This window comes from Cryptotermes secundus, unplaced genomic scaffold (genome assembly GCF_002891405.2).
Source record: "Cryptotermes secundus unplaced genomic scaffold, Csec_1.0 scaffold216, whole genome shotgun sequence".
NCBI lineage: Eukaryota > Metazoa > Arthropoda > Insecta > Blattodea > Kalotermitidae > Cryptotermes > Cryptotermes secundus.
This window is the reverse complement of record NW_019727090.1, coordinates 1,494,738-1,510,691: the sequence shown is the minus strand read 5'-3', so window position 1 is coordinate 1,510,691 and position 15,954 is coordinate 1,494,738. Positions and strand designations below refer to the sequence as shown.

The 15,954-nt window shown below is 38.2% G+C and overlaps 2 protein-coding genes across 3 annotated transcripts in view; both read right to left on the bottom strand.

Moving 5' to 3' along the window:
- Positions 1–2,359: 2,359 nt before the first annotated feature.
- LOC111864345 (elongator complex protein 5) lies at positions 2,360–10,711 on the bottom strand. 2 transcript variants are annotated; one of them, XM_023851534.2, is made up of 7 exons: positions 10,318–10,710; positions 10,072–10,164; positions 8,819–9,010; positions 8,283–8,477; positions 7,807–7,994; positions 4,838–5,022; positions 2,360–2,851 (listed from the first exon to the last, which is right to left on the bottom strand). In XM_023851534.2, the coding sequence occupies exons 3-7, from the start codon at positions 8,898–8,900 to the stop codon at positions 2,758–2,760; spliced, it is 744 nt and encodes a 247-aa protein (XP_023707302.1). In that variant the 5' UTR covers positions 8,901–9,010; positions 10,072–10,164; positions 10,318–10,710; the 3' UTR covers positions 2,360–2,757. The 2 variants fall into 2 exon arrangements, with proteins under 2 accessions (XP_023707302.1, XP_023707301.1); XM_023851533.2 differs by lacking the exon at positions 10,072–10,164 and having other exon boundaries at positions 10,318–10,711.
- A 2,771-nt stretch (positions 10,712–13,482) lies between these two features.
- The window catches only part of LOC111864315 (scoloptoxin SSD14), a 66,586-nt gene continuing 64,114 nt past the window's right edge, over positions 13,483–15,954 (bottom strand). The window contains exon 11 of the mRNA XM_023851471.2: positions 13,483–14,075. The gene's annotated coding sequence lies outside the window, so the exon portion shown is untranslated. The remainder of the gene's footprint in view (positions 14,076–15,954) is intronic.

The following is a 15,954-nucleotide window of genomic DNA, read 5'->3' as shown; positions in this document are numbered from 1 at the left end:
CTCTGTGACTATACATTTAAATCCTTGATACTCTTAATCGCAAGCCACGCTGAAAGAGACAGTGTATGTGAAAAATTAGCACTCTTAGGAAGAACTTCATGAAAATATCAAGCATTAATTTTCCGCTATCTAGTACAGCTGCTTCGATGTGTCTAGAATATTCATAGGATGTAAGGCGTGCTTAGAAACAGCCGGTAGTCATTTCGAGACCCCTCTGTAATTAAAGTAAGTAAAACTATCCCTGTACCAGGCCGTGAAGGCCCATAGGGTTGTGAGACGTTGAGGGTCCCACACTATCTAGACAATCGGCTCAAAGATTGCGGTAAGGTTGTCAGCCTTACGCGCCGGCCGCGCTTTACTCCCCAGGAAAATAATTTAGTTAATTCCTGGTACTCATTTCTGTTAGAGACTGTCACCCCCAGGGCCATAGTGCCGCTGGAAGGATTAGGTCAATTAAAAAAATCCAAATGACTTCATCGGGACTTGAACCCGCGACCTTCCGGCTTATGTTCTAAATTTTATTTCATTTGATTTTCTCCAAACGTGTTTAATCTTTTGTCTCTGCAGACATTTTGGAGTATACTGTATAACATTTCATAGCCGAAGGTGAAGGTAAAGAGGTCCTGTGCTTAATCTCCTCTATAATATATATATATATACTATAGCGGAAAAGCGGGCCGTGACTTATCGGCTACCCTGGCGGGTCTATTCAAGAAGAATGTCTTTATCAGCTGCGGGAAGCAGTCTTAACGATAAACCGTACACCGCATACTTTACAATTATGGCTACTGCAGTCTTGACCACACTTTAAAATTTCTTCTTGACCTCTGAGTAAAGGGATAGTATACGCATTACACATGTACATCCCCTCCTACCACGATAACTGAACACATCCGCTTTCACAAATGACACTCTGATGATAAGTCATGGTGATCTTAAATCAGGCCTGCATCTACAGAGAAGGAAATGATACTATAACCATCTCCGTTAATCGACGGTTCGTCTCATCGGCACTCCCACAGTATGTCCAAATATCCAAACGATATTCGTTCCCCTGACAACGAACGACTGTCAATGTCAGCGTACACTGGCAATTGTTTACAAGCCTAGTCACATCAGCCAGCCTTTCTTGATGTGTGGTAGTGCAAGCTTACGAATGTTCGTTGTTTGTAATCATATTTTGCAACTTTCTGAACAAAATTAATGAAATTATGGGCCATACAATAAAAAGAAAAGCAAATGCTAAAAACGGGTTCGTTAACTAATGAATCGCTATTTGAAGTTTCATGGAACAAATTAACGTCAATTAATTTGGGGGCACTGCTGCATTTAATAATCGAATCGAATCATGGCGGCATAACGATTCTCGCTTCTAGTTCCAGGAGCAGGATTGCAATTTAAAAATTACCATTACACATCTAGTCTAGAAACTCTCTACTTTTTGGAACCTGAAATTTCCATACCTTGCTCACAAAAGCCCCATCAGTGAACCCTATTTTGAGCCAGATCATTTCAGCCCATCCCTTCTCGCAATGGTTATCTAAAATCCATTATTAACATTATCCCTCAATTGCAACTCCCTTGAAAATTTGAGATTTTTCAACTAAAGTTGTGTATGCATATCTCACTTACATGTACCATCCATTCCTTCTTTCTTCATTAATTGCAAACAATATTACGTGATAAGTATAGGATACAGAGCTCCTCATTAACACTATAAAAATGTTTATTAAAATTATTAGTTTCATGTGTTGCGATTATCCGGTCAGCTATTCAAAATTCAAAGCAAACAGTGGCAATAATTCAGTTCAATTCAATCATGTACTTATTTATGTGTTTACTGAAGAGCATAAAAGACAATTATAAAGTAAATACGAGAAAACAAACACATCCATACATACAACAGACAAAACAGAAGAAACTGGAAACTGTGATCTAGGACAGACATTATATGTAGTGGTCAGGTCTCAAATAGTAACAATGATCCAGCATAGAAACCATAATACTGGTCGAGTTTGAAAGAGTTGCTGTAATTTAGCATAGAAACTGTATACAGTAGTAAAGTCTCCAGCATCGACTAAGTACCACCACATAAACTGTAAACAGTAGGTGTGTAATGGACATAAATTTAAACAGTGGCTCTACAAAGCCTTAGTATTCACACATAAATTACATTAGCTGTCTGGTCTCAAGTGCTATTCCACACATCAAACAGAAGCCAGGTACTAGCATATAAATTGAACACGGAAGCTGTGTTGAAGCACATAAGTTACAAATCGTGGCCGGTCTCAAATATTAGTGAACGTGTCACATAGAAGCTGGGTATTTGTACAGCAGTTGTAAATAAAACTCCAAACTATTACTGAAACATATATGGCAATTTATTTAGACTTCTTTGTTGCTGAAAGCACAGAGTGTTATTTTCAGTACATAGACTCTTTCACAAAAATATGTGATCTGATTAATGTTACCACATACTAAGGTTGATCCTGTTTCTGGGAAACGGCTTAGTGTGGATGGGGTTGGTCCCACTGACCTGTGTCATTATAAGTATTAGTAGGAGCTACTGGATAGGTAGCTTTGCCTTGAAGACACAGACAATAAGAACCTTCAAAATAGCAGCAGTACATCTTACATCGACACAATGCCACTACCCATAAACAGGATTCACATTAACAAACAAGTCATTACGAAAATCTGAAGGTTCTATTCACTATATACATCCAATGAATTCTTCAGTACAAGTGTACAGCTTTGTTATATATCCAAATCATCATCAGGGTCTTCTTCATCCCAATCATCTGCGGCATCAGGCTGGTAGAACACTTTACCTCCCTTCTCACTGTTTATCCTTAAAAAATAATGAACTTTTAGGATCAATTCAAACATCAAAAGAATAAGTCATGTGATATAACACAGTATCTCAATACTAAAGCAGAATAGTTATGGCCTATTTTGGTGCTCAACATGGCAACACAGAAAGCACACATGAATATCACAATGAGATTACAGACAGTGATAAAATTTAATGACCTTTCCTGCCAGCAGAGGCTCTCAAATTGTATGACTCAACCAACCCCTCCATAACCAACTCCAAGGTCTGGGTCTTGTTTAGAGAACTTATAATTATTCAGCCAGTCATGAAAATACCCTGTTTGCATGACTGAATGTTCTCCACCACTTTCACAAAAGAATGCCACTGTGCACTGTCATGTGCCAGTTGAATCAGCACATATTTTTGTACCTTTCTTCAGTCAAAACTATTTTAATATTATCATACTATCTACACCTAAGTCTCTACTTCTCATCTCTCCCATGTATACAGTGCACCCCACTCATCATTCCTTTAATCACTCTTACCACATCATGTGAAGATAAAAAATATGAAAGTCCTCATTATCTAATTTTCTCCTTGCTTCATCATTCTTAACATTACCCTCAATAGTCTGTTCTCCAGTACATCATTGCACGTTCTTCCCTCAGAGGGACACCCAAAGACACACACTTACAGGAAAACAACTCCCACGCTTCTTTTATTGCTAGTCGGGTGGGACTAAGTCCCTTGTACTGCGGTCGTTTATGGCCTATTGTACCAGCACCAGATGATAGGTGAGGGTGATTGTGAAGCAATTGGTGGAATGAAGGTTGGCAGGGGAAACCGAAGTACTCGGAGAAAACCTGCCCCAGCGCCACTTTGCCCACCACAAATCCCACTTGACCAGACCCAGAATCGAACCCAGGCCACTGCGGTGGGAAGCCAGCGACTAACCACTTGAGCTATGGTGCGGCCAACTCCCACGCTTAATCACATATTTAACAAGAACTACTCCCACATAGATCAGTATTGTCAGCATAGTGAAATTTAGAAGGAAGTTACCATGGCCTGAGCATGGGGCTAGAAGAAGGAAGACAATGAACGTATACAAAATTCTGAAGTGAAAACATGTAAAAAAGTTTGGATTACTGAGTTTTTCAACTTTGTCCATTTTCCAGTATTCTAAAGAACAGTAAAGAACACATTTCAGCAACTGGATCTCTTTCTGTTGCCAGGTGAAGGGGTGGGAGACACCTATTCTGTTGGGTACATTACAAAGATCTAAGCTCAATTACAGGACCTCTTCTTGTATTTTTCAGTCTTCTTTAGAATACTGGGTGATGGACAAAGTACAACAACCCAGTAATCCTGAACATTATACATCATTGTCAGACCCCTTCAGAATCTCCACATTGAAGTGTTCACCTGGAAAAGGCAGGAGGAAAAGTGAAGATAACTTCCAAGGCAGACAGAAATGGCTCAGGATCACTCCCAGTAATGAGATCTGGAGTTTGTGGTGATCCAAATTTGGGTTCTACTGTTAGAGATTTGGTTATTATTATTGTTATTGGAGGGGGTGGGTTTCCCCATGCACCGCGACTAATAGTCTATTGTACGTCCCCCTTTGATATTCTACCAGTCGCCATACCCTGCCAGTACTGGTGCTCGCTATCAGCCCCGTTCAGCCAGCGAAGCTGGCAGTGGTTCCCAATACTTCCCCATCTACCGGAGGCATTGGCAACTACTTGGGCAGGAAACTTGCCTAATTTTTCTCAGAGGTCTCCTAGAGACATGAGGATCTCTTACATGCCGTAAATCTAGGACACGGGACCCACAGCTTAAAGTCCCTCCCAGAGGACTTGTTCCCTGAATTTTTCCACCCTTAAAAATTACACGATATCTGCCGGGTTTGAAGCCGCGTACCTTGAGTCATGAGGTGGGAACGTTACCCCTAGACTACGGAGGCCGCTGAGAGTTAGTTAGGTCACACATCTATAAATATCTGAAGTTGATACAACCTACCTGAGATATGGCAACACAAGCTGGCTTCTGGCTTCTTTTTCCTGCTGCCCAAGACTCAGCTTGAATGTTGTCAGGTCCTCTGGCAATTGATTCTCATCCTCATTCACTCCTGCGACAGTTGGAGTAACCAATGTCAAGATCTCAGACTTCAACCTGTTATCTGCATCTATAGAATAATATTCTACCTATAAAAACAAACAAGTTCTTGAAAGAACTTTCATGTCTACTATCCTTCAAATGCTTTAATCTGAAAGTTGAGTAGCAGAAAACAGAAATAATAATTATACAATTTTCACCAGTACCAAATCCTGTGCCAGTAGCAGCAAGTGTCACTAGCACTTCAGAAGATTGCGATGCTACCATGTTGGTATTACCGATGAATTAAAAAACTACATATGAAGAATGATTTCAAAGATATTATGGGACACAAATAAACATAATGACATGAACATGATGACACTTCAAGCCCATCTTTGCCTACAGAACAAGGAAAATAGACTAGAAACATATGATCCACAATGTAATCATCTTACAATCGCCTGCAAATTGCTAAGCCATCCAGGTAGAAGAGTGTGGCACTCTGGAAGCCCAGGCAGGCTGCCAGTGGTACAGACAAGCCTATAGGCTAACAAATCACAAGCAGATTCACAATTTCGGTAAATGTAATAGAAGTTTATCAATAGCACTTTTTTGTGTTTTATTTTACTCCCTGTTTTCACTACATGATCGCAAGCTGACAACAATTTACTGTGCTTTTCAGCAATAAACTCCCATAATTAATTTGTGCCACAATCATTCAGCAAACAGACTGGTCATGACGATGTACTTTTTTAATTTATAATAGCAAAATACAGAGTTTAAATATTACACTTATTAAATAACCAATGACCACAGCAAACAGTAAGTATCCTGAAATAATGATTTCTAAATGTATTCTGTAGGAACATAAGAATCCTTCACAAAACCATGAGGTTGAAAGCATGTGGCTGTTTCAGCAGATCCTAGCCTTTTGTGCTAATTCTAAGAGCACAGGGAAGAAAACAAACAAACTCCATGGTCTGTAGTCCGCAAGCGAACTATACTGACCTAGCGACTGCAGCTTGTCAGCGAAGTCAGTGCCAACTTTTGCAGATAGAGGGTGTCACGTGGACTGCAAACAGATCCCCATGGCTGTTAATCTTAGTTTTATAGACCGGAGCCGTCATTTCCTTGAAATAGCCCATCATTTATCCTCAGGAGGCTGAGTGGACTCCGTTCCATGACCCACTACTTCTCAGAAAATCTGGTAGCTCCGGGAATTGAACCCGGGACTTCTGGATCTGTAGCCAGGAACTCTTGACCACTAGACCAGAGGCAGTCATGTACAGAAACAAACAGCTTCTACTAATATAACATGGTATCTGCCCAATGATAGAGAAACACCCCAAACATAAGAGGTTAATATCATGTTTTCTGTCAATACATTAAGTACAATAGAAATAAATACAATGAAGTCATGAATTGAGCAACTAACTCCATGGTATATGGTCTGTCTTGAAAAGTTTATAATTATTTAGTGGATCACAAGTTTCTCTGCTTTTATGGAACCCTAATGTTCATCAACATGTTCACAAAAGCCCACCACAGCACCATACCCAACATCATAGACCTTCATATGCAACTTCACATCGAAGATCAATCTTGACATTATCTTCCATGTGGTATTTTCTCTTGAGGTCTCTCAACCAAAATTTTGTATTCACTGCTCATTTCTCCCATGTACCCTATATGTCCCATGGACTTCACTCTACTTCATTTAATCACTGTAACACTGCATGAAGAGTACAAATTATGAAGCTTCTCATCATGCGAATTTTTCTCGTCCTTTTTTTACCCAGTTCTCATGGATCTAGGCATATTCCTTCAGATTTTGTTCTCAAACTGTACAGACTTAAAATATTCAATTTCATACCCACACAGAACAACAGGTAATGTTTTGTGTACACTGTGAAATGTCACTAAAACAAAATCATTTGGGTGACAAAATTACAATGAAATTTAATTACATGGAAACGTATTAAAAATGACAGAATAATAGTTAGGTACATGTAACAATTCTACAGGTCATGTAGCACGAATGGGGGAGACGAGGAATGCATATAGGATATTGGTGGGAAAGCCAGAAGGAAAGAGACCACAGGGAAGACCAAGGCGTAGGTGGGTGGACAATATTAGAATGGATCTTAGAGATAGGATGGGATGGTATGGATTGGATAGTTCTGGCTCAGGATAGGGACCAGTGGAGGGCTTTTGTGAACACAGTAATGAACCTGCTGGTTCCATAAAATGCTGGGGAATTCTTTAGCAGCTGCACAATTGGCAGCTCCTCCAGAAGGGCTCAGCTCCATGAGTAAGTAAATAAGGTACTTTTTGACCTGAAATATTTTAACATGAGAATACATATTAAATTGGTGGGGTCCAGAAAAAAATGTGATTTTACTGAATGCTTCAGTACTCTGGCATTCACTAAAACAACACTTCACTGTATTTTAATTTTTAGGTTTTTAGATAGAGGAATCCTCAAGAAGGGCTCAGCTCCATAAGAAAGATAGAGGAGTTATGATAGCTCAATTGGTATAGCAACAGGCCACAGGCCGAATGGCCCCAATCTGAATTATCTGCTAGTCAGCATTTCTTTATTCTCCACAGCATCAGGGTAAAGCGGCTGGGGCATGTAGCTGACCACACACCTCCATCTGGTACCAAGGCTGAGAAAGGTGGAGTTATACTGCCAATCCCCCATATGTCTTCATGGCATAGAGCTTAATTAATCAGGCACAAGGACAACATTTCTTTTTATCTTCATGTTTTAGACAGATCACTGGAATATAAAGAATACAAAACTAAAGAGCAGCAGACATTTACCAAATTTATTTGTTCATAAATGAGACATAAAAATAACATCTTTATTTTTGTGCTGTCTCACTAACCTGCCTTAATATTTTTCCACCTTGTTTTTTATGTATTATACTGGCAGTGGGGTTTCCTCTTGAAGACTGTGTATGTGATCCAATTTTGACAGTAGTAGTTGCTAGATGGCAAAGTTGGGGCAATGCTACATGCACATCAGGCAGAGTATCTTCATGTATCAAGCATATGACCTGTGATACAGTTAATCCTACAAACACATAAGACCCACAAACAGTAAAGTCTGGAATAAGGATCTTTGCCAAACAAAATTATAATCTATAGTCATCACCTTCATGGTACTGCTCATGGGCCTGTTGCATATCAAGACAGTCCTACTGACCATGTCTTCTTATGTCTCACAAGATTTGAACATAAATACTGTATCCTGATCTCCAGATTCAACATGTTATTTACAACTCATTCATTATAATCCTTTTTCAAGATGTTTTATGATAATCTGTTAAGTAAAATAAAACAGCCACAATATTTTGCTCACCATTTGTAGATTTGACAAGAAGAGAATGAAGTTCACGGTAGCATCTCGTGAAGCCAATATTGTAGATGAGGGGTGTCAAAGAGTCAATAATTATGATACAATCATTTGTACTTGTGACTGGAGAAGTTTGCAAGACAGATAGAATGCTATTACCCTTTGTATGAACATCAGATCTAATGTTTTCCTTCTCTTGGCCTAGAGAGAACAAACATGATTGACATGTATGAAATACTGTGCAAACATATAAATACTCGCAGTTGTAGGTACCTGCTTAACATCCTTTGACCTCTTTCTTCACCATTAATGGTTAAAAATTCATTAATGGCACAATTTCTTGTGATTCAATTTACCATACTGTTCCTTCACAATCACTTCAGATCCATTAATTTGATACTAAAAACAGTTGGGTGGGTAATCATTATAGACACAAAAAATTCGAAATTTTAACACTCTTTAAGTTGACCACCTGCTCAAGCTTGTCACATCTGAGTGGAACCTAAGGTGGCCAACAAAAAAAAACATTTCACTGAACTTACTATCAATCCAGCCACGATGATCTGTAAAACAATCATGAAAGTGCACGTGATCTTCACTACTGTTCCTCAACCCAGTTTTCATCTTTATTGTAGGATGCTCATAGCAAAGAATGTGTACATGACTCTCCTTTCTATCAACAGCATGTTGTGCAAATGCTCTCAATAAGTGTAAACCACTCTGCTCAAGAGAATCTGTAATAAAAAGAAATAACTTTGGCACAGATAACTTTCATTGCACTTCCCATGCTTAAAATTGAAGTAGAAACCTGCAATGTACTATTTGATATTTAGGCTAAGAGCACTGACTAAAATGCACAGGCTGACTAGAATCAATTAAGAACGTAATTTGTTATTAGACAATTTCATAACACTATTAAAACTGAGACAATCCATGCCAAATCAACAAATGCATGGTGGGAGGTGAATTTTTAATTGTAATGAAACCTGGCCTATTTACAGGCTGCTATGACCTACATAAAATTGCAAAATACACAACCAAAACCCAGTCATTTTTAACATTTAAATGCTAAAGTTTCTGGGATACAGGCTGTTCTTCACTCAGTAGTAGTACTCAGAAAAATGCTTTATCTCCAAAAGTAACATGAGTATTTCTATGAAATGTTATTCATATGGCACGCATACAAGAAGCTACCTAATGTCATCCCAACATATGATTATACCAAGTTCCATTAAAATAAAAAAAATCTACTTCTGCACTTTTGGAAGATTTGATTTGGCATGGAGTACCTCCAGTGTCATATGAGGTGGGAATATCATGAATAATATAAATGGCTTGAGAAAACAAAACAGCTGTATATCAAAAAGTATTATTTGCCATTTGCCTGGATAAAATGAGAAAAGATGTGAAAAAAAACAACACCAAATGGCCAGTAGTCTAGCTGATTCCAACCTGGTACCTCACAAAGACAAGTATTGGAGCAAGTAGTTTAGGCAGCACATCCTTCTGACATGTGTAGGGAAGGTGCTCAATGCGCATCTTGCCTGGGATCCCTAGTGAAACTCTTCACGGTTTTCCTTGGTCCTTCAATGCAAATTTTGTGACAGCACTTTAAATTTGGCCACAACCACTTCCATTCATTGTTCACTACCATAGGCCACGAACACTTCCTTTTCAATATTATTCACTAGCACCCTATCAGTAGACGCTATATACTCTTGGATTATTGACAGCCATCATTCAATAAAAGAACTCAACGTTTCGGGTTCTACCACTATATCAACCAGTTCAGTACCTCTAATGAGCGAATGGTGAACAGTTTGCAATTCGGAATTGGAAGGATGACAGTGATGTCAAGACTCAAACTTTGATGTGGCATATTTCTACCCTGAAATGTTAAACAAAATTGCTCCCTGAAAAATAATTTCGTTCGTCGTTTTAGGTTAACAAGCGTCATATTTTCCGACATCACAGAATTAAACACAAATGAGCCAATAGCGACAAAGAGATCGCTCAGCAAACATCAAACAGAGTGTCATACCTTGAATACACACCAAAGTACTTGGTTGCTTTCTTGTTAAAATATTGGACAACATGTTGTGTCTCAAATAGTGAACACCATCAATAGGTTATGAGAATATATTAATACATGCTCTAGACTCTTTCGTGTTCATATGTTACGGGGTGGCTGCCGATTAAAACATTTTGTTGAGCAGTTCACCCAATTACTCGCAAATACTCCTCAGACGGTAAACAACACGCAAACAGCATTCTTCCATGATATTACGACACATACACACAACTAACAGCACGTCTCCATGATATTACGACACATAACCTCAACAAGCCATGCTCACATACGGGAATGATAATGTGTCAGAGCTACCACAGTTTGAAATATAAAGTCCCTTTCTAGAACAAATAGTACACACTATTTGAAGCACTCGAACTCACTGCGAACCTTTAATTCAAATGTACAATGGGCCCGACATACCCCCCGCTCATTTGTGGTGTTCATTTAACCACCCTATCTCTAACTTTGTCTACAGACCAACAAATGATGGATGATAGTGAAGATAGTGAATAAAGAATTGGAATGGATGTGGAACGAATCAGTCGCGGCGCGGTATACACGTTTCCGAAGCAATGAATCAACACGCAATAATAGGGGAATCTAGATACAGGCTTCCAGAGCCGTCAGACAGTAACATATGACCATTAGTCCGTGGGACTCGAAGCCAAAAATCTCTATGCTGGCAAGAGCCAGCTGCAATTTAGTAGTCAGGAAATCAGCCAAACTTATACATAAGGGATAAACCTGTCCTCTAGTCAGAGATGGAGTTACATAAGGACTATGACTGTAAGGGTTCGGATGCAAAAAAAAATGTGATGATCCTCAAGGGGCTAGAGGCCAAGACAAACTGATTGATGGTGAACCGCCAGTCATAAGTAACTCTGACTGACAGGCTCCCAGAGCCGTCAGACAATAATATACAATTATGGTTGTCATGTGGGACTTGGAACCAAGAATCACTGTAATGACGAGGTCAGCGGTGATTTAACTGTCAAATTAGTGATAATACATAGAGGAACCTGGTTCTCCAGGTTGCAGGAGTGTCTCAAGGCTCCCAGAGCCAACAGACATCAAAATATGGTAATGAGTCAATGAGTTCCATGGACCTCAGAATAAAGAATCACTGCACTTGGGAGGGCCAATAACAGTTAGCAGCCAATTAATCATATAATTAGTCAGTGAGTGAATGGAGTGAGTGAGAGTTGAGCAAGTGGTGTCACCCCCAGTACAAGGTGAGTGACCAGTAGTAGTCAGACCCCTCCTCTCATTGAAAAGGAGGCCAAATTTCAAAACACTTGGAAGTCTTAGAAGATACAACAATATGGCCATAAGTTCTGATGGAACCCAAACCCAAGATTTTCTGTGCTAGCAAGGGCCAGCAGCAATTTGACCAAAGTTAGTCAGTTGTGAGTCGGAGGTCAGAGTTGGTGATGAGCAATTTTGAGTTGCAGTGTTAGCTTCCGCTAACTATCAATGGTAGTAAACAAGCAGAAGAATTTATTGTGCTGCAGTTGTGGTGATTTAGAGTGTGTAAATTATTGAGACTGTTGCAGTTACTTGTAATTACAAGTTATAAGTGTCCAGTAAATCTAATTATCAATCCAAATCCCATCTAATCACTAACATGTGACAGTATTTCAAGGCAATTGCATGGAGGGGCTGAATGAAACTATGAAAAACATAAATCAGGATAGTTGGTGTGCTGGCCAATATTTGAGCCGGTCATCTCCAGAATATATCAGAAGTTCTACTGCTTCAACCAACTCACTCAGCCTACCCCAACTCATGACTAGTCAACAGTGCTATTGCTGCCAAAACAGTGTTCCTCCATGACAGGTGCATCCGCATATGGCTGCTCACACTTGAGCACTGCTGGAGCATTTCAACTGGAAGTTGTTACACCACCCTCCTTTCAGCCCTGATCTCCCTCTGAAAGACTACACCCTGTTTACCTACCTGAAGAACTGGTTGAGATCACAGAACTTCAACAATAATGAGGTGTTAATGGAAGGTGTCAAAACGTGGCTGAGCTCATGGACAGCAGTCTTCTATAACATAGGCATACAAAAACTTATTCCCCAATACAAGTGCCTCAATTCTGGTGGTGACTAGATAGAGAAGTAGCTAAGTATGTAAGTATTTTATGTACATAATATTGTTTTATCATTGCTTGTTTGGTAACCGCTTGCTGAAGGTTACTTTCCAAATAGCCCTCATAATATTTCAGGCAGAGATCAAAGTTAAAGACTGAGTGGACAGTAAATTATTTTTGTATAAATATGATTAAATACATAATTCATGTTACATTTCTGCAGTTCAAATAGTATTTACACTACTGTTTTCCAATATGAATGGAAAATTCAACACATTACATGCCTTAAAACAAATTAATGTACACTGAACCAAGAGTGAAATAGGTTAGAAATATCATGCAAATATGCAAGCATGCGCACAGAGGTACTCCTCAACTTGTGCAATAGTTTTGTTCCAAAAAGAAGTCGCAGAGGGTGAAATTGTATAAATGTAATGTAATTTCCCCAGAAAAATCAATGGAAATATCTGAGATCTGCTACAAGAAGTCACAGATGGTGAAATTGCATAAATTTAATGTAATTTCCCCAGAAGAATCAATGGAAATATCTGAGATCTGCTACAAGAAGTATCAGAATATTTTTTCCATTACTTAAATTGTCTTGTACAGTACAGCACATCTCTTTTGTACTTTAATGACATTTACATTATCATCATCCTCATCGTCATTATCATCTGTCATATTCCAAGATCTTAATAATATTCATGATACGTCTATTCTGGTTTTGTGATCACTTGTTAATCAATAATCTATGTCCATCTGATGATTTAAATATTACTTGTTTCATTTTATCAGTCTTATTACTGTATCTTCCATAGTATTTTTAATCATCATCATCATCATGAATTTCTTAGAAGAGTAAATATTTAATTGTCAGTGGTAGTTTAAAAATTCAATTCCTATAAAATGGATCAGATATTCTAGACCAATTTGCACTGTAAATAGTACCCACACATCTGCAATGGTGGATGAAGCTATCCTGCCACAACTCTAATCAGTGCAGATAAGGACAGGTAAGAATTTCACAAACATACACAAACTCTGAAAATATAAATAATTTATTTGTCTGTTTTACATGTCCTCTCTTACAAATAACCTGTATTGTTGAAAATACACAAATTTTGCCAATGAAAAGTCAGACAGATGAAGGAAGAATACCATTTCTGCTTCAACAAACATGATGAGATAACAATCAAGTTGAAAGCTGAAAAGAGTAACAATTTTAGGTGAGATATCTTACATTTAGTATTTAAAAGGTTAAGACAGATATGAATAAAACATAAGAAAAAATTCTGATAAAGTTACTTACAGTTTAGAACCATGTGAATTGTATGTGATAATAGAAAAGTTAATAGTCCTTCTATTACAGTTACTTAATGACTTTTCTTCACATTCTGGGGATAATATACAGCTTGCCTGCCATTGGTCATACAGATTCTTGCTTAACAGTCGCCCTATGATTAACTATACCTTTCTGAAAACAACAGTGAGAAAGGGCATTGCTTCAGTTCCAGAGGTAGTCAAAATGTTGTGCAGCACACTGGAGTTGCCAGAAGATTATCACAATTCTTTTCCAAGATTTGGTTTCAACTCACTCCATTGTCACAATAAGTTACCCCATTTATAAGTTTATCTGAAATTTTACAAACATTCACAAAGAAAATCAGTAACATGGCCATAATATAATGACTTCAATAATTAACTGAAGCACACTATGATGCAGTCCTCCATGTATAAGTGATAGTTTTTAAATCATTTAAAAAATTTTGTGAACATGTAAAACACAAAGATTAATCAATGTACTCAGAGGTCAGGAGTTGGATCCTGCCCTAAAACAGATGAATCCAACCCATACCTTCACATTCCTTGAGATACACTCTGTTATTACCCTTCCATCTGTGTGTCTGCTTCCAGCAGGTGATGAGATTTTTCCTATCAAAAGTTGTTCTCACTACATAAGTTTCACCTAACACTTTTCTTCACTGCTCAACTCTCCATCTTTAAAGCGGTTTCTTTCCAATATGGTGGATAAAGACAATGACAAAATAAAAGCACAGGCATGGGATAACAAAAGAAAAATATAACCTGAAAATTACAGATTTATGGGAAAATAAAATGGAATTAATGCAGTATTTTCATCCTGACAGTAGTGGACTTTTAATCAAACAGTGGGACAGAAGAAGCAAACAAACAATAAAACACTGTTAAAAGTCTGAAACTCTATATACTCCTTGCCATGTTTATCATAAAACGAACTCAGTAAAACTAAATTTCCCCTTCCATGCTCATATACACACATTTAAATTAACTTGTGTGCAAGCATCAGAATACAGTGAATTTAAAAGGCAAAACAACAGGTCAAGTCTTATAATTTGTACACTTCACCTAAAACTGACAGGATGAGATGTGGTGAAATGTTAACACATATGGTGGAAATAAAATATGTAAATATCATTTGGCTTGGAAAACCTCAGGGAAAGAGACTGTGTGAGAGAATTTTACATGAAGATAATATCAAGATTAACATTTCAGAAATAGTGTGTGAAGGTGGGAAATAAATGAAACAATCAATCAACCAATATGGCTGAGCACTGGGTACAATCTGTGAGAGTTGTTGTGAACATGGTAATAAAATAAGCCTTTGGATTCCTTACAAGAAGTGAATGTTTTGACTTGCTAAGTTCCTATCAAATTTTCTGTACAGTTACTTGTGAATATGTCTGTTTTCTGAACTAATAAAAATTTGACAGCAACACTATAAACACTTTTTAGGGTGGCCACACATGTCACAAGTTACCAGAAGGCTTATATCTGGGAAGAGCATGTGTGAAAATGTGTCCTGAAGAACTGGCTAAAAGTCGAGTTCTAATAAATCTACAGTTACTTCAATCTTTAACTGCATGTTAGAATTGTACCATATATGGTCACAGATAATGAGAGTAGATAGCAGGCTTACAGTCCTTCATTATCTGAGTCAGTGAGCACAACACAAGCCTGTTTGTTTCATCAGTTTTCCTTCCTTCTTCGTTATGTTCTCAGGCATGATGGCTGCCATGCAATCCTGGCCTCATGAATCCCTTTGCACATTATATTCAATGAGCTGTACATGTCTTTGCCATGTTTGTATGATGTAAAATGCAAGCAGTATTCCAACAGACATTTGAGAAACTCTGCATACTCAAAGGTGGTCGATCAAATGAAAGAAGTGGATCATACCAGTTGCAAGGATAGCAGAGTGAATAAAATCAACAACCTCCACAGCTGAAGTGGCGAACTGAAAAAAGGGTGGCACTAGTGGAGACGTACTTGAGCCATCTCAATGGCATTTCCACATGCTGGATTTTCTATATAATCTGGGAATTCCTACAAGAAGCACATCTAACATGCACACTGACGAGAGTTAAATGGAGCAAGAAAATAGCACACATTGACCATACTAATGGTAAATATGTGCATATTTTTAAACAGCTTGTTACAGACAATAAATAAAATGAAAACCCCCCCAACAATAT

Bases quoted from the DNA above. Each gene is read 5' to 3' on its own strand.
- LOC111864345 (XM_023851533.2), bottom strand. From the start codon at position 10,372: ATGTTGTCCAATATTTTAACAAGAAAGCAACCAAGTACTTTGGTGTGT. The intron at 8,478-8,818 runs GTAAGTTCAGTG...TGTTCTCTCTAG, and splicing joins TCATCGTGGCTGGATTGATA to GCCAAGAGAAGGAAAACATT. The intron at 2,852-4,837 runs GTAGGTTGTATC...TTATTTTTTAAG, and splicing joins CTTGTGTTGCCATATCTCAG to GATAAACAGTGAGAAGGGAG.